Genomic DNA, 15904 nt, shown 5'->3' with positions numbered 1-15904 from the left:
GTGTGTGAGGTGTGTCAGGGGTGAAGGAGGGCAAGGCTGAGTGGTGCATCTGAGTGCTGATGTTAAGAGCTAAATAACTGCTTACCGCTGTGAAAGCTACTGCAACGGAAGAGAGATGAAGCATGGGGAGGAGAAGGTGGCGAGGAGGAGGAGGAGTAGAACCATGATGAGATACTCAAGAGGTTGGTAGTGTTATTTATACCTGCTTTAGTTATCTCACACACTGGTATTTCTCTGTATACTTCCTCCCGCCTCCATCTCCCCTACAGGGTCTCTGCCCGCTCTGCCTCACTTTTTAATCCACTTCTTTGACCTCTTCTATTCTTATGCTATTGATGTAATTCAACTTTTTTTTTTATCTACCCATCTTTACTGAACAAGTTTGCTGTAAAAGCACCCGGCTGAAGCATATAGCACTCAAACTATCATCTTTCTATCACAGTTATCCAGATGTTTGCGACTGTGCCTCGTTCAGCGGTTAATGGTTTTAGGCACTTAGGCCAAAATGCTCTCCTCTTCAGCATTAAAGTCACAGCTACATCTTCACTGAGAGCAACAGTTCATCTGGTGAATTCCAATCCCACAACTTCAGAGGCTCCAATAAACACTAATTGCATCACAGACCTCCAAAGCCCCTAGCAGAATGAATGTGTATTGTCTTTGATAATGAATTCTCCCCATTCCTATATTGTGTTGTCTAAGGCATCAGCAGTCCTGGGTGAATAGATAACCTAAATGTGTGTGTGCTTGTGCATTCGCGTGTGTGCATCCCATTTGTGTAAGCTTTTACTTTGTCACCCTGAGGTCAAGTGGATGGTGCGACAATCTCCCAAATGCAATTAGGAAGTGGCCGGCTATCTAAAGGAGACTCTGATGAATTACTCCTGCATGTCTTTCTTTAACTGACTTGGAGTTAAAGTGGCAAATAGATTCACCCATACACAGAGACAAACTGCACATTGTGTGAATACCGAGCTTTTTATTGCATTTCAGTGTGCCAAACAGGCTCTAAAGAATTTATAGCATTGAGATTGTTATCTCCTTAAAGTGGGACTATTTATTGCAGAATTTTCTGGAGGAGAGTGAGATGAGAAAATCGATTCTGGTGCGTTTGCATTAGAAGACATTTCAGAAGTAATTTTAGCTCAGTTTTAAAGAGGTAAGAACTCTTCTTGATTTATTTTCCCAATTGTCCTTGTTTGCAGTATATGTAAAGAGATGCTTTCATTCACTATACCAACCAATGGAGGCTTGTGAATCGAATACTAAGCTTACTTAACAAGCCTTGGTTACTTTCTAATTAGTAAGCCTTTCTTCTAGCAGTGTGGTCTTTTAGTCTGAAGTAGTGGAATAAAGCTTGGACTGAGGACCTAAAAATCTCTATAAAATGCAGTGACAAAAGAGCCACTACTAATATTGATAACATAACCTCCCATCCACTGCCAGGTGCTCGGTGTCCTCTCTGTGTCTTCACCGAAACCTTCGGAGACAATCCTCTTAATGCCAGCGGGGAAAGGCTTATTGTAAGGCCGTGAACCTTCATCATCCTCTTTCTCTCTTTTGCATTTTGCTCTTCCAACCCTACTCTCTCAAAACAACAACAGTAAAATAAAAGTAGCTGGAGAGGAGAGCTCTTTATAATGTTCAACTACTGCATTTATATTGAATCACTTCGATATGTATTTCCAATAAAACTAACGTGTGTGTGTAGATACAGAGCTCTGTCTCATCTAGTATTTACTGGACTGCATTAGACTGTATAGCTTTGAATTGCTGACTGAGTACAGATGGTGCATTAGGGGTTAAAATAATGTCCTTAAAAGTACAGTTGGTAAGTCTGAAGCTGGCAAACTAGTTGGAACATCTTAGACAGTTCACAGCTTATGGTGACAGAAGACTTATAGCACATTGTTTGCTCAGTCACTATACAGTCATCCATGTGTGATTCAGAGCAAGCTCTGTCTTCATGAACTAATTTATAACTACAATGAAATTCACAAATGTTGTAAAAATCCAACCAGCTACCAAGGATCTGGTGACCTTGCTAGACTGCAGGCTACGAAGTTCCTAATTTAACAGTAGAAACATAAATCCCCTTTTCTCAGTGCATTTCTATTATTTGCAAACTGCTACCGGGTACCTGACCAAAGGCACACAGCTCAAGCTCTTATCTTTCTGCATGAGAAAAAAACCTCATAGCTAAGGAAAAGCCAAGTCCCATTAAAATCTGACACTGAATAAAGCATTCAAAATTATTTCTGATTTTATTCAGTGGGTGTTTTTTGGAGCACACTGTGCATATTGGGCAGCATGTTTGTACTTAATTCATAGAATATTTGCAGAACATTGGGTGCATAAGGAGGCGTGAGGACTGTAACACTACTCAGTTACACACACAGGTCTGACTGAGTGTAGTGTTAGAGTTTATCTGTGGACCAGTAGTGGGTTGAAGTGTAATCCATCCATTAATTAAACTTGAGGGGCAAGGGTGACCGTGAGATCACTGCTGAAGGCAAGAGAGTGAAGGAATCGAGGCTTAAAACCGCCTGATACTCTGCTTAGAAACCCTCTTTAATCAGGGTCTTACAGCTCCTTCCTACCACACACACACACACACACACACACTGTCACAGTAAAGCTTTTGTGTTTCCCGCTCTGCACAGAGTCAGACAAATGTGCACAGACACACCAGATGGAGTCACAACAGTATTTGATTAAGAAAAGGAATTAACATGATTGAATTTTCTGTTTCTCTGTTGAGGCTTGACTGAGAAAGTGGGTTCATATAAGGCTTTCAGTACTATTGTACTCAAGTACTACTTGAATTTTTCATAATCCTGTGTGCATTGCGTTATGAACCTAAAGATGTTTTCAACAGAGAGGTGACGATTGTTTGCGTGCTGTTTTTGGGTGTCAGAATGTGAATTTTCTACAAGCTTCCAGATGAAACCTATGACCTATGGTTTGAAGATATAGGGAAATGCATATAAAACGATCACCAACTCAATATTGTATTGCAAAAAAAAAGCAGAAGAGTGTGCAGAGCAAACTATTATTATGCCACTAAACCAAACTGCTGAATACGTAGAAATGTGCTGAATTAAAAGATTTAAAATTATGCTGATTATGTATAAAGTGCAAAGCCATCAATTACCTCCAGGTGTCCAGGATTTGTTCCAGCTGAGAACAAGCAATTATGAATTAAGAGGAGTATTTCTTTTTCAAAAACCTATGATAATAAATAATGGAAAAAACACACACACTGTATTTATATTACTGGGATAATTTTAGGGAATAATGCCAGAGATGATCTGAAGTTATGCAGCACTTTTGTTACACTTAAATGTTTGCTTAAAAAATGTGTTCAATAAGAAATACATCAAAATTTGATTTACTTGAAATTAATGTTATTATGAAATAACATTCTCAGTTTGTGATTAGATAACCCTTTAGTATGTATAAAGGGTAGTTGTTGTTTTTTACTTGTTTATTGTCTATTATTTATTTTATGAAATGAAAAATGGCATGAAAAGGAAGAGAGAAAAGAAATTTAAATTGCATTTCGTGAATGTTTTGCTGTAGATTTCATGTTTAAGCGTCTGTGTTCGTAGATCCTGATTGCTGCGTGTATTTAAAGTATTTAGTAACAGTCACTTCTGCAGTAAGTCATTCACATATGACATGTTACAACTCTTCCACTGTTGCTTAAATTTTGAAGCCCCATTAATTAATTAATGTATCAAAATGAACTGTCATTTAGCTGCATGTATGGAGTCACCAATCAAATCTGATTTCTTAAAAAAAAAAAACACTAAAAAAGTTTGCTGACTTTTAAAAAGCAGCAAAAAAAAATTAAAAAAACTTCAAAGAAGTTTTAAAAAGCTTTTTTCTCCCTGTTGTGGGATATTATTTTCACAGTGCTGTTTTAATTAAGCAGAGCCATTATGAGCCACGGGGTCATAACAGAGGAGTCCGGTAAAACCTGTGAGTGCTTTTATAGCACCTGATGTTCTCGTTTCATTAACATCCATGTGGGTTATCAATCATCCTGTTCATGGTGAGTGGTTGAAAAGAAGGCAAAGAAGAAAGGTTTTTAGATCTTCAATTCTTAAACAACTGATGGAGAAACCTAGATATTTTAGGGGATAACACAAAGTTCAGCTGCCTTCTTTTTAGGCACTCAAGAATTCTTGTTTCATTAACCTGGATTTTGTTTTTCTATTAAGTGGCACTGTCTCTAATTCCTAGTTTTTAAGGAGTGGTGTAACATGTTTTTTAATACAGACCTTTTGTGATGTATGGTTTGCAAATAGTGGCACTGACAAAAAGACTGGAGGTGGAGCTGGAGGTGACAGAGCTGAAGATGTGAAGATTTTCATTAGCAGCGGTGAGGAGGGACAAGATTAGAAATGAGCACATCAGAGGGAGAGCTCAGGTTGAGCGGTTTGGAGACAAAGCTAGAGAGGCATGGGTGAGATGGTTTGGACATGTGCAGAGGAGGGATAGTGGATATACTGCACTGGATGCAGAGTCCAGGCAGCAGGCAAAGAGGAAGACCTCAGAGGAGGTTCATAGATGTAGGGAATGATGTAGGGGCAGAGGGTTAATGTGACAGAGGAGGATGCTAGGGATAGAGTGAAGTGGTGGCAGATGATCTATGTGGTGACCCCTAAAGGGAGCAGCCGACAACACAACAGTCTGTAAACGAATCTCGGTCAGTTGAACCATTTGTTATATCTGATTCCCCTGCTATCTCTCTCAGCTTTTCTTATGAATAAAGGCTCAAACAAATACACAAAGTTTCTGGGTAAGTCTACATCTGTGGCACACACACACACACACACACACACACACACACACACAGGAAGGAACTTTGTTTAGCAGTGTTTAGTTATCATAAAGACTATCACATTATCACTTTACAAGTGATAATCAGAAAACTATGCAACAAACAGACTTATCTGCAAAACATTTAGTGCACAAATCCAATTTAGAAACTTTTACAAACTCAGTACATGAAGTGGAGGAAGTAGAGACTATAAGACATTCAAAAAGATTCAAAAATACATTCTGAAAAAACTTTTTAGGTCAAGCCAGTTTTATGATGGGCCATTGAGATGATACAGTGATGACGATCTGGGAGGAGGAGCAGAAAGAGCTGATTTAGCCATTTGGACCTAAAGTTAAATTCTTCTTTTAAACAAGCTGCGTTTGATGTGGTTAAAATGAAGATTGAACAGAAAGTGTGAGCAGTCCAAAATATAGAAATGAAAGTTAAAAGAAATGAAATGCTCTGTCAAGTCCTGCAATTTGCAGCGGGAATGCGCAAATTTGTTTTGGCTCCTTGTGACAACGTGTTAGCTTGCAGGGAATCATTTTCTCATTAATTGTATCCTTACTGTCCCTTTCCATTATATTGGCAATTTAACATCCCATGAAATACATGTTCCCCGACAGCTTGACATTTTGTGTCGATGCAGTTTATGCCGCTGAAGCATGCAGTGGAGTACCATCTATTTTAGATGATTGTTATTATCGAGCCATTTTTTGCTGACTCTTGAATTTTCCTCTCTTCCGTGGCGACGGGCCAGCTCCCTGAAGCAAAAATCTATGCATTTGGATATTTACTTTGAAAACCGACCCTTTTTCGCTCATGGTGCACACGCCAAAAGATTGGGCTTCATTTCATCCATGCACGGCAGAAGGTTGAAATTATAGCATTCCCTCTGCTGATGAGGAACAAACTAAGTGGCGGGAAAGAAAGTCTATATATGTATGCACATTATGCTTGCATGGATGGGTGTGTGCGTGTGCGTGCAAAGTACTTGCTGAGAAAGTAGGAATTTGCTTGAAATCTCTGTTATTACTATTAACATATACATTGACACATCTTATTCCTCCTCTTCCCTTGTTCTCGCGTTCTTGTTCTTTCCCTGCTTCATTATAAAGCTCTGTTTGGTTCTCGTGTAAAATGTAATCCAATAAACCGCATTTGTCAAAACAGATGGAGCAAAAGATTAATTTCTATCCAACCTCCAAACTGTTAAGTGGAAGTACCTTTTCCTTCTTTCACCACTAAGTCAGCACTGTATTAAAATCACCCTATTTGGGCCCATCTGAGACTATAGGCCTGCCTGTGCACAATTTGCATTTCTATAAATGCAAATTGTGTCCCACTGTGATATTGAGAAACTTGTCATTTCTACAAAATTTAAAAGGAGGACAATTCAGGGGCCGGGCATCTTGAAAATTCATAAGGGATCAAACTTTGAAGAGGACTATGTTTGGCTTCACCCTAAAGCAGATTTGCAAAGTTGAATCAGGTTAAAAGGATCTGTGTGCATGAGAGTGGAGAGGAGCTAAAGTGGAGAGAAGCCAGCGATGACAGGGAGCTTTGTCTTTGTGTTTGTTAGTGGCATTTCCTCTATGTCCCACTCTGTTCTGAGATATCAGCCAGCACAGGGTCAGAGCACACCAGCTTTTCATTGCCTCTGCAAAAAAGATTTCCCAAATCCCTGAAATGAACACTTGTGCCGGGGGATGAATGCCGCAGACGAGTCTAGAGTCACAAACACACAACACAATACACTGCCACAGTGTGGTGTAAACACTTTGCAGACAGGACAAATTCACTCCTTTGTTGAGCTGGCGCAGCTCGACACAAATCAGAAATTATTTTTTCTCTTAACTACACCCCGGGAGCTCCACAGTGTGTTTTTGTGAGCTGCTCATGCTGACAAAGATTCCTGTGTCCAGAAATGGACTGAAATTTGAAGTGATAGCCATTCTGTAAAGAAAAATGCCAGCAGTGTCTATTGTTAGTTTTTGCTTCATTACCCGCAGTTTGATTCATCTTTAACTATCTGAGCTGTTGGGTGGCTACTGCTGTGTTTGAGAAAATGGCTGGGAGGAAAAAAAAAAGGCAGAAACAAACAAAGCAAAATAATAAGATTTTTACCAACAGTGTCATGAGAGAAAATTAAATGAATGAGGAGAGAAGAAATATTTTCCAAAGCTTTCCTTTTTTTGTTGTTGTTTATTCACATAATGTGGACTTAAATTGCTTGTAGGTATGATAGTTGTGCTGACTGCTTTCATGTTAAGTACCCATCAGTGTCTGTCCACTGATGAACCACATGCTGCACAGATGTTGACTCTGTGTTGCCTTTGTCTTCTTCATCTTTGTGTCAATTTTTTAAAAAGAAAGATCAAAAAGAAGATTTTTATTAGCCACCTAGCTCCTACTCGAAACTATCTAAAATCAGTGTCTTTGCATTTCAAAAAACAAAAACAAAAAAAATTCTCACTACTTCTGACTGTGTAATTCTTTTAAATGTAACATTTCCTCATTTCTGTTCCTCTTAGGGGAGATTTGTGCCTTTAAGATCAACGGCGATGATGCTCCATTTGAGGCTGTGGTGTTGAATCGCACATCAGGAGAAGGAGTGCTAAGAGCCAGTAGCCCTGTGGACTGTGAGAGCCAGAAAGAGTACACCTTTATTATCCAGGCCTATGACTGTGGGGCCGGCCCAAGTGGTGCAAACTGGAAGAAATCCCACAAGTAAGTCAAGCTGCGACTGTTCATGTGTTTGCATTCCATTTAGCTCCGTAAACACCCGGACAAAGAATTGATTTATGCAACGTTTTCTGCTTTAATCAATAAAACGTCATTATGTTAAAGATTTTTTTTTATAGTGCGCCAAACATTTCAAAAAGTGCCTGTCTTGTTTATTTGTGCTTTTGTGAGATTCTGTATATTTTCTGAAAACTGTTCTGAAAATGTAGTATTAAAACTGTCACATACGGCGCTGCCTGTTATTATTTATCACAGCGTGACTCATTTGTGTAGCTGCAACTATAGCTGATTTATAGGGGGTGGACAAAACAACGTCTTACAAATAATAGATGTTATCTTCAAAATATACATGTCAGAGTTACAAAGGCAGCTGCTCAAGTGAGTCACATTAACTTCTGGGAAACACAACAAAACAATGCCAGTGTTTTAAAAACAGAAAAACATCTCCAGCAGTGAGGAGCACTGGTCTTAAGATGGAAAGTTTTTGGGGTGTCATGCTCAAAGTCGTCATCATAAATGCAAACTGTGCAAACATTTTGAGCCACCCCTGATTTCTTTATATTTCGTAGGTGGTAATAATAATAATAATAATAAAAATAATAATAATAATGATAACAGTGGTGGTAGTAATGGGAAATAAGTGCATATAGGACTAAAAACAGAGTTTGTACAAACTTAATGAGTTTGAAAGTCAGTATTTGGTTAACCATCTTTTGACGCAGCCTGAACTCTCTTAGGGAAACCTTCTTGCAATTTCTTAAAATAACTTTTAGTAATAATTCTCCAGGCTTCTTGAAGGACAGTCTAAGCTCTTCCTTGGATGTTGGCTGCCTTTTGTTCTGTTGAGTGTCTGGGATCGTTGTCATGTTAAAAAATGAAGCCGTTGACAATCAGACGCTTTTCAGACTGCTTATTGCTTATAGCTCTTTGGGAATGACCTTGCTAGTACAAAAAATACTATTTTATGCCTGTGAAACTATGTCATTTTTTATAGATTCAACTAAAGAAATTATAAAATCATTTATACAGTTTAAAATTTACATTCCTCTAAAAATGGACCGAAAAAAGGTCTGGACTGATAACTGTAAAAAAGTAGCCAAAGTATGTCGAGAGACAAACTTTGAAAGACTTTCAAAAGTCTGTAGAACTTAAGACCACTTTTAAATGTTGCAAGCAAGTCTGGCTCCTTGGAAATGAAATATTTAAAATAACATCAGGGGTGACTCAGTACTTTGGCACAGTACTGTGTTTATGCAATGTCTGTGGCTTTGCATTCATTTGAATCTTTATTTTATTCTAAAAGTGTAACATGTGAGTAAAAAGGCTCCTGTAGGTTTAGCTCTATTTATAAATTCCTTCATAAATTACACTGGGAGTTACAAAAAAGAATAACTGTGATAATGAGATTGAGTCTTTCCTTTCCTAGTTCCTTTCTTCTGTTGTTATTGTCTCTCAGTCCTTTATACTCTAGCAGTCACAGCTGTTGCAGATATGTCTGAAGATATGTCCTCCTAATGCTTTGTCAATATAATGTCTGTCTGTAAACTGTGTAGCGGTGCTATGTGAATTAGATTGACAGACAGGCAGACTGGCGTGGACAGCAGCAAATCAAACCCTCTGGTTCTCCAGTCAGAAGCACCAAGCAGCTAAAATAAGACACCGCTTATGGGAGAAGAGCGAGAAATGGAGAGAAATTTATCAGCTCAGGGATCTGTGATGAATTTCTTTAGTGGGAGATGAATGACACAGACTGTACCCTGTGTGTGTCTGTGTGTGTCACATTATCATGGCATGACATTCTAAATAGGCCTCATTAAGCTAATGTCATTAATTAGCCAGATGTGCTTGCTCAGATACGGTGGGAGTTGCTGGCAGCAAAGGTCACCGGTGAAGAAAACTTCATGATACATCTGCGTTATTGCTTCATTTATATACTTTAGTGCACAAATGTTATCTGAGAGCTGCGTTAATGCCTCCCAGCTGATGATATTGTGAATTCAGAGTTGAATGTAGGGAGAGGAAAAGCAGGTGCGAGAAAAATTTGAAGCTTGAACAACAACAACCCAGCTTTGCAAAACATGCAGGGGATGAATCTGTGCTTTTTCCTTAGCCTTAGTGTTCCTATTTTTCCTATTTCAGCTCCACATTAATTACATATTTTACCTAGTGTGTAATCCCTCATACCATCATCTTCTGTCTTCTACTTTTTCTTACATCCAGGGCTGTAGTTCACATCCAGGTGGATGATGTCAATGAGTTCTCCCCAATCTTTCGGGAGTCTCTGTACAAGGCATCAATAACAGAAGGAAAGATCTATGACAGCATTTTGCAGGTATCAGTTTTCTGTTTTTATCATTGCTTTATTGTTAAAATCAGTATGTCAGATAAATGAATAAATGAATATGGTCTAACAATGCCACAAGAAGCGTACACAGCAACAATGTTATTAGCAGTGTTTGTGTTTGATTAAAGTGTATGTTGGTTGTTAAAGGTGGAAGCCTGGGACCAGGACTGTTCACCACAGTACAGCCAGATCTGCAACTATGAAATTGTGACTGCCGGGACGCCATTTGCCATAGACCGCAATGGTAAGTGTTTTTGTACATGTCTGGCTGGAAAGTGATATGATTAGGAGCGATCACATAAAAAAAAAAAAAAAAAGGTCATTATTAACATTTCTTTTAAATCAAAAACAAAAAATGATTTTAAAAAAATGTTTTGATGATAAAAGATTTAATTAAATGGTAAGAACATAAAGAATTGACCGAATAGGTTCAGGCTGAAGCTTTAGGTACACACACCTGCTCTTTTCTAGCTACAGTAGATATCACCAGAAACATCCCAAAGAACATAATAAATCAAGAAAAAAACATTAAACAAGTAGAAAGACTAATATTTCATAAACAGTGATAATCACACCTCACTGTTATATATGTTTATGACCCGAGTTTTAAACACACAGATTTTTAATTCCCTGTCACAATCACTCAACGTGTTTACGCCTTTTACAGATATACATCTTTTTTTTTAATATTTATCTTGACCTTGCTTTTTTAAACATACCTTTCCCTCTGAAACAGCCTCTGAATACATCCTGGAAAGAGATTATTTTGTGCTTTGTGCATTATCAGTGCAGTGCAGAGATCAACTAAGTCATAAAATATTAAAGCATGCAATTTAATAAACAGTCTGTTGGTTGGTTTATAATAATCTGATCTATTTATAATTCATTTAGCTTTCTTCTGTAGCAAATAAACTGAATTGATGTGTTTTGGATGTGTTTCCCCATACCTTCACACAATAGGTAATTGTGAAACTTTCAAGGAACAACAGAGTATGTATATATAACTTTTAAATATATTGTTAATGTTATATAATATTACAGTGTTTAAGACTTTTATGTTGGACATTTGGGAATTGTTTGTGTGAGCCTGTCAACATAATTTAAAGTGAATTACCACACTCAAAAATGTAGTGTGATCCACTCTTGTGAAATTCTTTCAGAAAATTTTGTGATAATTAATTTATATTAAACTCATTCAATGTTTAATTCCCTTTTACTATATTCAAAAGCTGTTCCAAACCCAGTGCAATATAAATTTGTGTCATTAGCAAATAAAGCAAATATTAACAATTTCGACATGCTACATATGTCATTTATGTACAATATAAACAGCATAGGGCCCAGCACAGAACCCTGTGGAACCTCACAAGTAACCGTCACTAAATCATAGTCAGCATTATTTATTCATCTATACTGATATCATTCATCTAGGTAACAATATAAACATAAGCTGACTGTCCCATTCCAGTTCTTGCATAAATAATCTGTGTTCTAAAGCTTTTTGAGGTCACACAGTGTATTTCTTGTTATCCAGTGCGTGTGTTATATCTTCTACTCATTGCATTACAGTTAAGGAGGAAGACCTATTTGCTTTAAACACAAACTAACAGTCACTTGATAGAATTGTGTATTTCAATGCTTCCAGCTCTGGGAAGTGGAGAAATTGTTCTTTAATTGGATAATGTGTTTTTCTCCACTTTTATATATTGGAATGACTTTTGTGTTGTCTTGGAAATATACTTGAAACAAATGACTGTAGACACGCTACACAAGTTTGTATTGACAATATCTTCATCCACACCTTCCTTGTCTCTTGACACCACAATCTTATTGGCTATTACGATACAATTACGATAGTTTGCTGTTTAACTTCTTTTTGAACTACTTTAACTCCTTTTTTTAAAAGAGACTGTTAAACACTCACTTTATGATAATAATCAATTTAATTTAGTCTAATAGCACCTGTTAATTTACTTTAGTTAGAGCACAAAAGCATTTTGCCTGGAGACATTTATATTTATTGTAATACTGACCTTGCCTTGTGGGATTAAGGCCTTTTCACACTTTTGATGTATTAACCACAAGACAATTAGATTCATACACTTTCGGTGAATAACAAAAAATAGTGTATATTGATACACTATATTTCGTAGCACTATATTACTATATTTGTAGCACAATCTCTTATTTTGTTGGTAAAAAAACATTTTTAATTTTTATCATATGAGACATATTTTATATTTCCAACACAGTTACTCTGACTCTAATGGCTGTCAGGTTCTTGTCCCACTTGAACACAAACAGAATGCCCAATGTGTTGAAAAGAAGAAAACTATTCCTCAGCCATACATGTAATACTGTGATCTCAGCCAGTTGAACTTATGTGAATATGTAGAAGCCTTTGCCAAAGACGAACATGAGACAGCCCGAGAATACTCCGAAGACTTTAAAATGAATAATGAAACGGGCCATGGAGAACAACTTTGTGTAAAGAAATAATATCGAGGATGATTTTAAAGTAACGCTGTCTGCACAGCAGATTAATGTTAATGCAACAATAAAATACATCTTGAAAAGGGAAAAACAGACAACTGTGAAATATTCCTTTTTGTTGGAATAATACTGTAATCCATGAGGTAGCTTTTTATCGGTTCATAGCTCAAAAGTTACTTGACAGATAGCTGCCTTCCTCTTAAATTGTTTTCAGTTTTCCCGTGTTCCTTTGTGGCTTTACGCCAGTCCTACTTGACTGGAGGAGTGTATTTTATTTTTGATTAAGTGCTATTCTGAGCTTATCTGCCTATATAAAATTTCAGCTTTGGGATTTGCACTACTGTCTCTCTGAGCCTGCACATCCACACTGAGCTGATCTGTGTAATCCAAACAGACACATACACTGCTTTCTTTACTGTATCTCCCTCTCTTAGGGTCATATTTAATATTTTGTCTTATTACTTTTTGATTTCAACCTCCTGGTCTTTTTCTCTGTCTTTTACCGTTGTCTGGCTCATTCAATTTAAAGCCCTTACAGGCACAATATTATTGTTCGGAAGAAACATATTAGTTAGACTTTCTTTATAGAGAAATGGTAATTTTGTGAACTGAGAGTGCAAGATAAGATAAAGCGTAAATGGGCTGCAGCATGTAGTTCTGCTAATGGATGTGGCGTAAACTGTAATCTTAAAATTAGACAGTAAATTTAGAATTAAAAATTATTGAACCCAAAGCACCATTGTTTAGACTGGTATAAATAAATGGGCTTCAAGCCAGTGTTACAGGAGGTAAGATGTTGCATATTTGCTACAGTAAAATTCAGCTCTTTAGAAAAGAACATCCTGTTTTGTGATTACAGATTCTACTTTTTGTACTCATTCATCCTTCTTTAAATGAGTTCAAAATCATCTGTAAGGAAATAATTTTTTTTAGGTATTGATAAATAAAATTAGATAATTTTACTTCATATTCTCTTTTGACTGCTGACATTGACATAATTGACTATAATATTGCTTAGACCTGTGCAGACTGTGCAATTTAGAGTGACCAGTGGATAATTTACTCTCATATAAAATACTGAGCATTGCTTTATATTTTACTGGATAAATGGGAAACGATTCACAGAGTTTTGCAACATGTGCAAGCATATGTGCATACAGAATATAAGACAAAACAGAGTTTTTTCAGTTCTAACAAGCTTGAAAGTCAACATTTTGTATGACCACCTTTATTATTTCCTAACATTGTCAAACTGAGGAATTAACCTGTTGCTTTCCCCCCATGTTTTTCCCATCTGCTTTAAATTTTTTTAAGGCCTGCCATGTCTTATTTTCTCCTTCACTTGTCCAGTGTCCTCAATATTTTTACAGACACACTGCACACCACGCTGAGATATGTCAGTATTTCAGCTGATAGTGCTTTAGAAATCATCTATCATCTAATCATCTATCTATTTATTTCATGCCTGTCAAACTGTGTTATCAGCCCTTTCAAAGTAATGGAAACCTTACAGGGATATTCCAGCCTATTGTTACTGTACTTTAAAAAGCATCATGGTACTCAAAATCAGTGCAAGACAAAATATCAAAGTATTAATAATATGACAACTCATTAGATATTGTATTTATATGACATATTTAAATAAAACTTTTTTTCTCTAAATGTCTTCATTTTTAACCTTCTTAATGTTTAACTAACTTAGTTAACGTATTTAACTCTCCTGGCTCCTCTACATATTAGGTCAGTAAGTAAATTAAATAATTATGTTTAATTTGCTTATTTGGCTTCTCTTTAAAAAACAAAATATGAAGATTGTTGCTTGAGGTCACATTGATGCAGAATCATTACAAAGCTTAAAGGGCGTCCAAACCTTTCCCGAGACACTCTATCGTTTTATTTCATTTTGTTAAACAAAACTATTACCAAACTGCTAAACTAACTGATAAAGGGGTTAAAAAAAATTCTAAATCAACCACCTGGAGAAAGGTTCTCTGCTAATAAACAGAGAAGGGAAATTGTGCTTTTAAAATGATACATAACTGCACCTGTATACCTGTTTTTGATAATTGGTTGGATTTCAGTAGCATTCCTGTTACTGTTCACACCAGCAGCAGATCAAACACTCACTGTTGGAGTTTTTGGTAAAAACTGTCTGATTCTGACCTCCTTGCCTTTCTTCCTCTGACATGTCTCTTTTTTTCTGTCTTTCTGTTCTCTGAACTGATTTTCTTCTCTGCCAGCAGCCAAGCCTCCAGATGCAGCACAAAAATAGTTTCAGTTGTCTTCTGGGGTCTGAAAACACAGTCCTTAATGCCAATGTTACAATAATCTCTCCAAATCCAAACCAAGTTTCCCAAATCAGTAAATATGTACGCATCAAGCTGTCACAAGCTGTCAAAAAACCATCATAAAATAGAAACATTCAAAAAGCTTAAGGACAGCAGTCAGTTAATGGCTAATCTATAAAGGGACATTATGTCAGAAAGGTACATTACCAGCGTGAACTTTAACAGAGAACATCACAGGAAAAATGTGAAATGCTAATAATTATCTTTTACAGTTAGCTGGCAGTGAGTCACACAGTTACAAAATAGTAACCTCAGTGAATAACCTTGCCTTGGTAGCATCCAAGGCCTCTTATTGAAAATGTACAGGCTCGTGGCATCTCCTCTTTCTCATACTCTTCTCAAAGCGTTACCCTGGTGACAGGTGAAGATAATCCATCAGTGCGGTTTTAGATTTACTGTTTACAGAGAGGTTTTAATATTCAAATGTAATACAAGGTTACTGGACCTTGAGTTTTCAGTAAAAGGCTTCAATAAGTACAAAGAGCAGTTTCTTTAATGCCAAGTCGTTTCCAATTATTGCTCAGTGGGAAGCGCTGCTTGCTTTGTTATTGCCAAATAGGCACAACAGCTTTTTTTCTCCGCTGGTGAAAAATCATAATTATATTTCCATTGTGTTTTTGTTTTCCGCAGGTAACATCAGAAACACAGAGCGGCTGAGTTACGACAAACAGCAGAGCTACAAGATTATGGTGACGGCCTTTGACTGTGGTCAGAAGAGAGCGAAGGAGGATGTGGTGGTGCATATTGAAGTAAAGCCTGTCTGCAAACCTGGATGGCAAGGTTAGATGAAGAAATAGTCCCTTAAGTATTTGCATGCTACCTTAATTTACCTGCCAGTAATGGACAAAACTGACTTGCATCTGTATTTGGATAAAATATGCTTACACTTTCCCTAAATGTTAGCAGTGCCATCAAAATTGATGGAGGCAATTCAGTGCATTTTCTGTTTTTTTGGCATATCCTTTCCCTCAAGGGAATTCTCTTATTTTAGAATCAGCATCTCTCGAGGAAATCAGAGACCTGACAAAAAACCTCCGAAGGGAAAGTTGACTAGATTGTGGGTTTTTTCTTCCTCCTTTAACATGGCAGCAGCTTGGCATTCGAGTCAGCCTGTCTCCCCTGCTGCTTCACCTGTCAACACTG

The 15904-nt window shown here is 37.1% G+C and overlaps 1 protein-coding gene across 1 annotated transcript in view; it reads left to right on the top strand.

Moving 5' to 3' along the window:
• clstn2a (calsyntenin 2a) overlaps positions 1 to 15904 on the top strand; it is a 153952-nt gene that overhangs the window by 100284 nt on the left and 37764 nt on the right. The window contains exons 3-6 of the mRNA XM_063461335.1: positions 7366 to 7561; positions 9797 to 9908; positions 10068 to 10164; positions 15392 to 15541. Of these exons, the coding sequence (XP_063317405.1) occupies positions 7366 to 7561; positions 9797 to 9908; positions 10068 to 10164; positions 15392 to 15541 (555 nt within the window). The remainder of the gene's footprint in view (positions 1 to 7365; positions 7562 to 9796; positions 9909 to 10067; positions 10165 to 15391; positions 15542 to 15904) is intronic.

This window comes from Pelmatolapia mariae, linkage group LG18 (genome assembly GCF_036321145.2).
Source record: "Pelmatolapia mariae isolate MD_Pm_ZW linkage group LG18, Pm_UMD_F_2, whole genome shotgun sequence".
Classification (NCBI taxonomy): domain Eukaryota; kingdom Metazoa; phylum Chordata; class Actinopteri; order Cichliformes; family Cichlidae; genus Pelmatolapia; species Pelmatolapia mariae.
The sequence above is the reverse complement of the archived record's forward strand: the minus strand, read 5'-3'. Positions and strand labels throughout refer to the sequence as shown.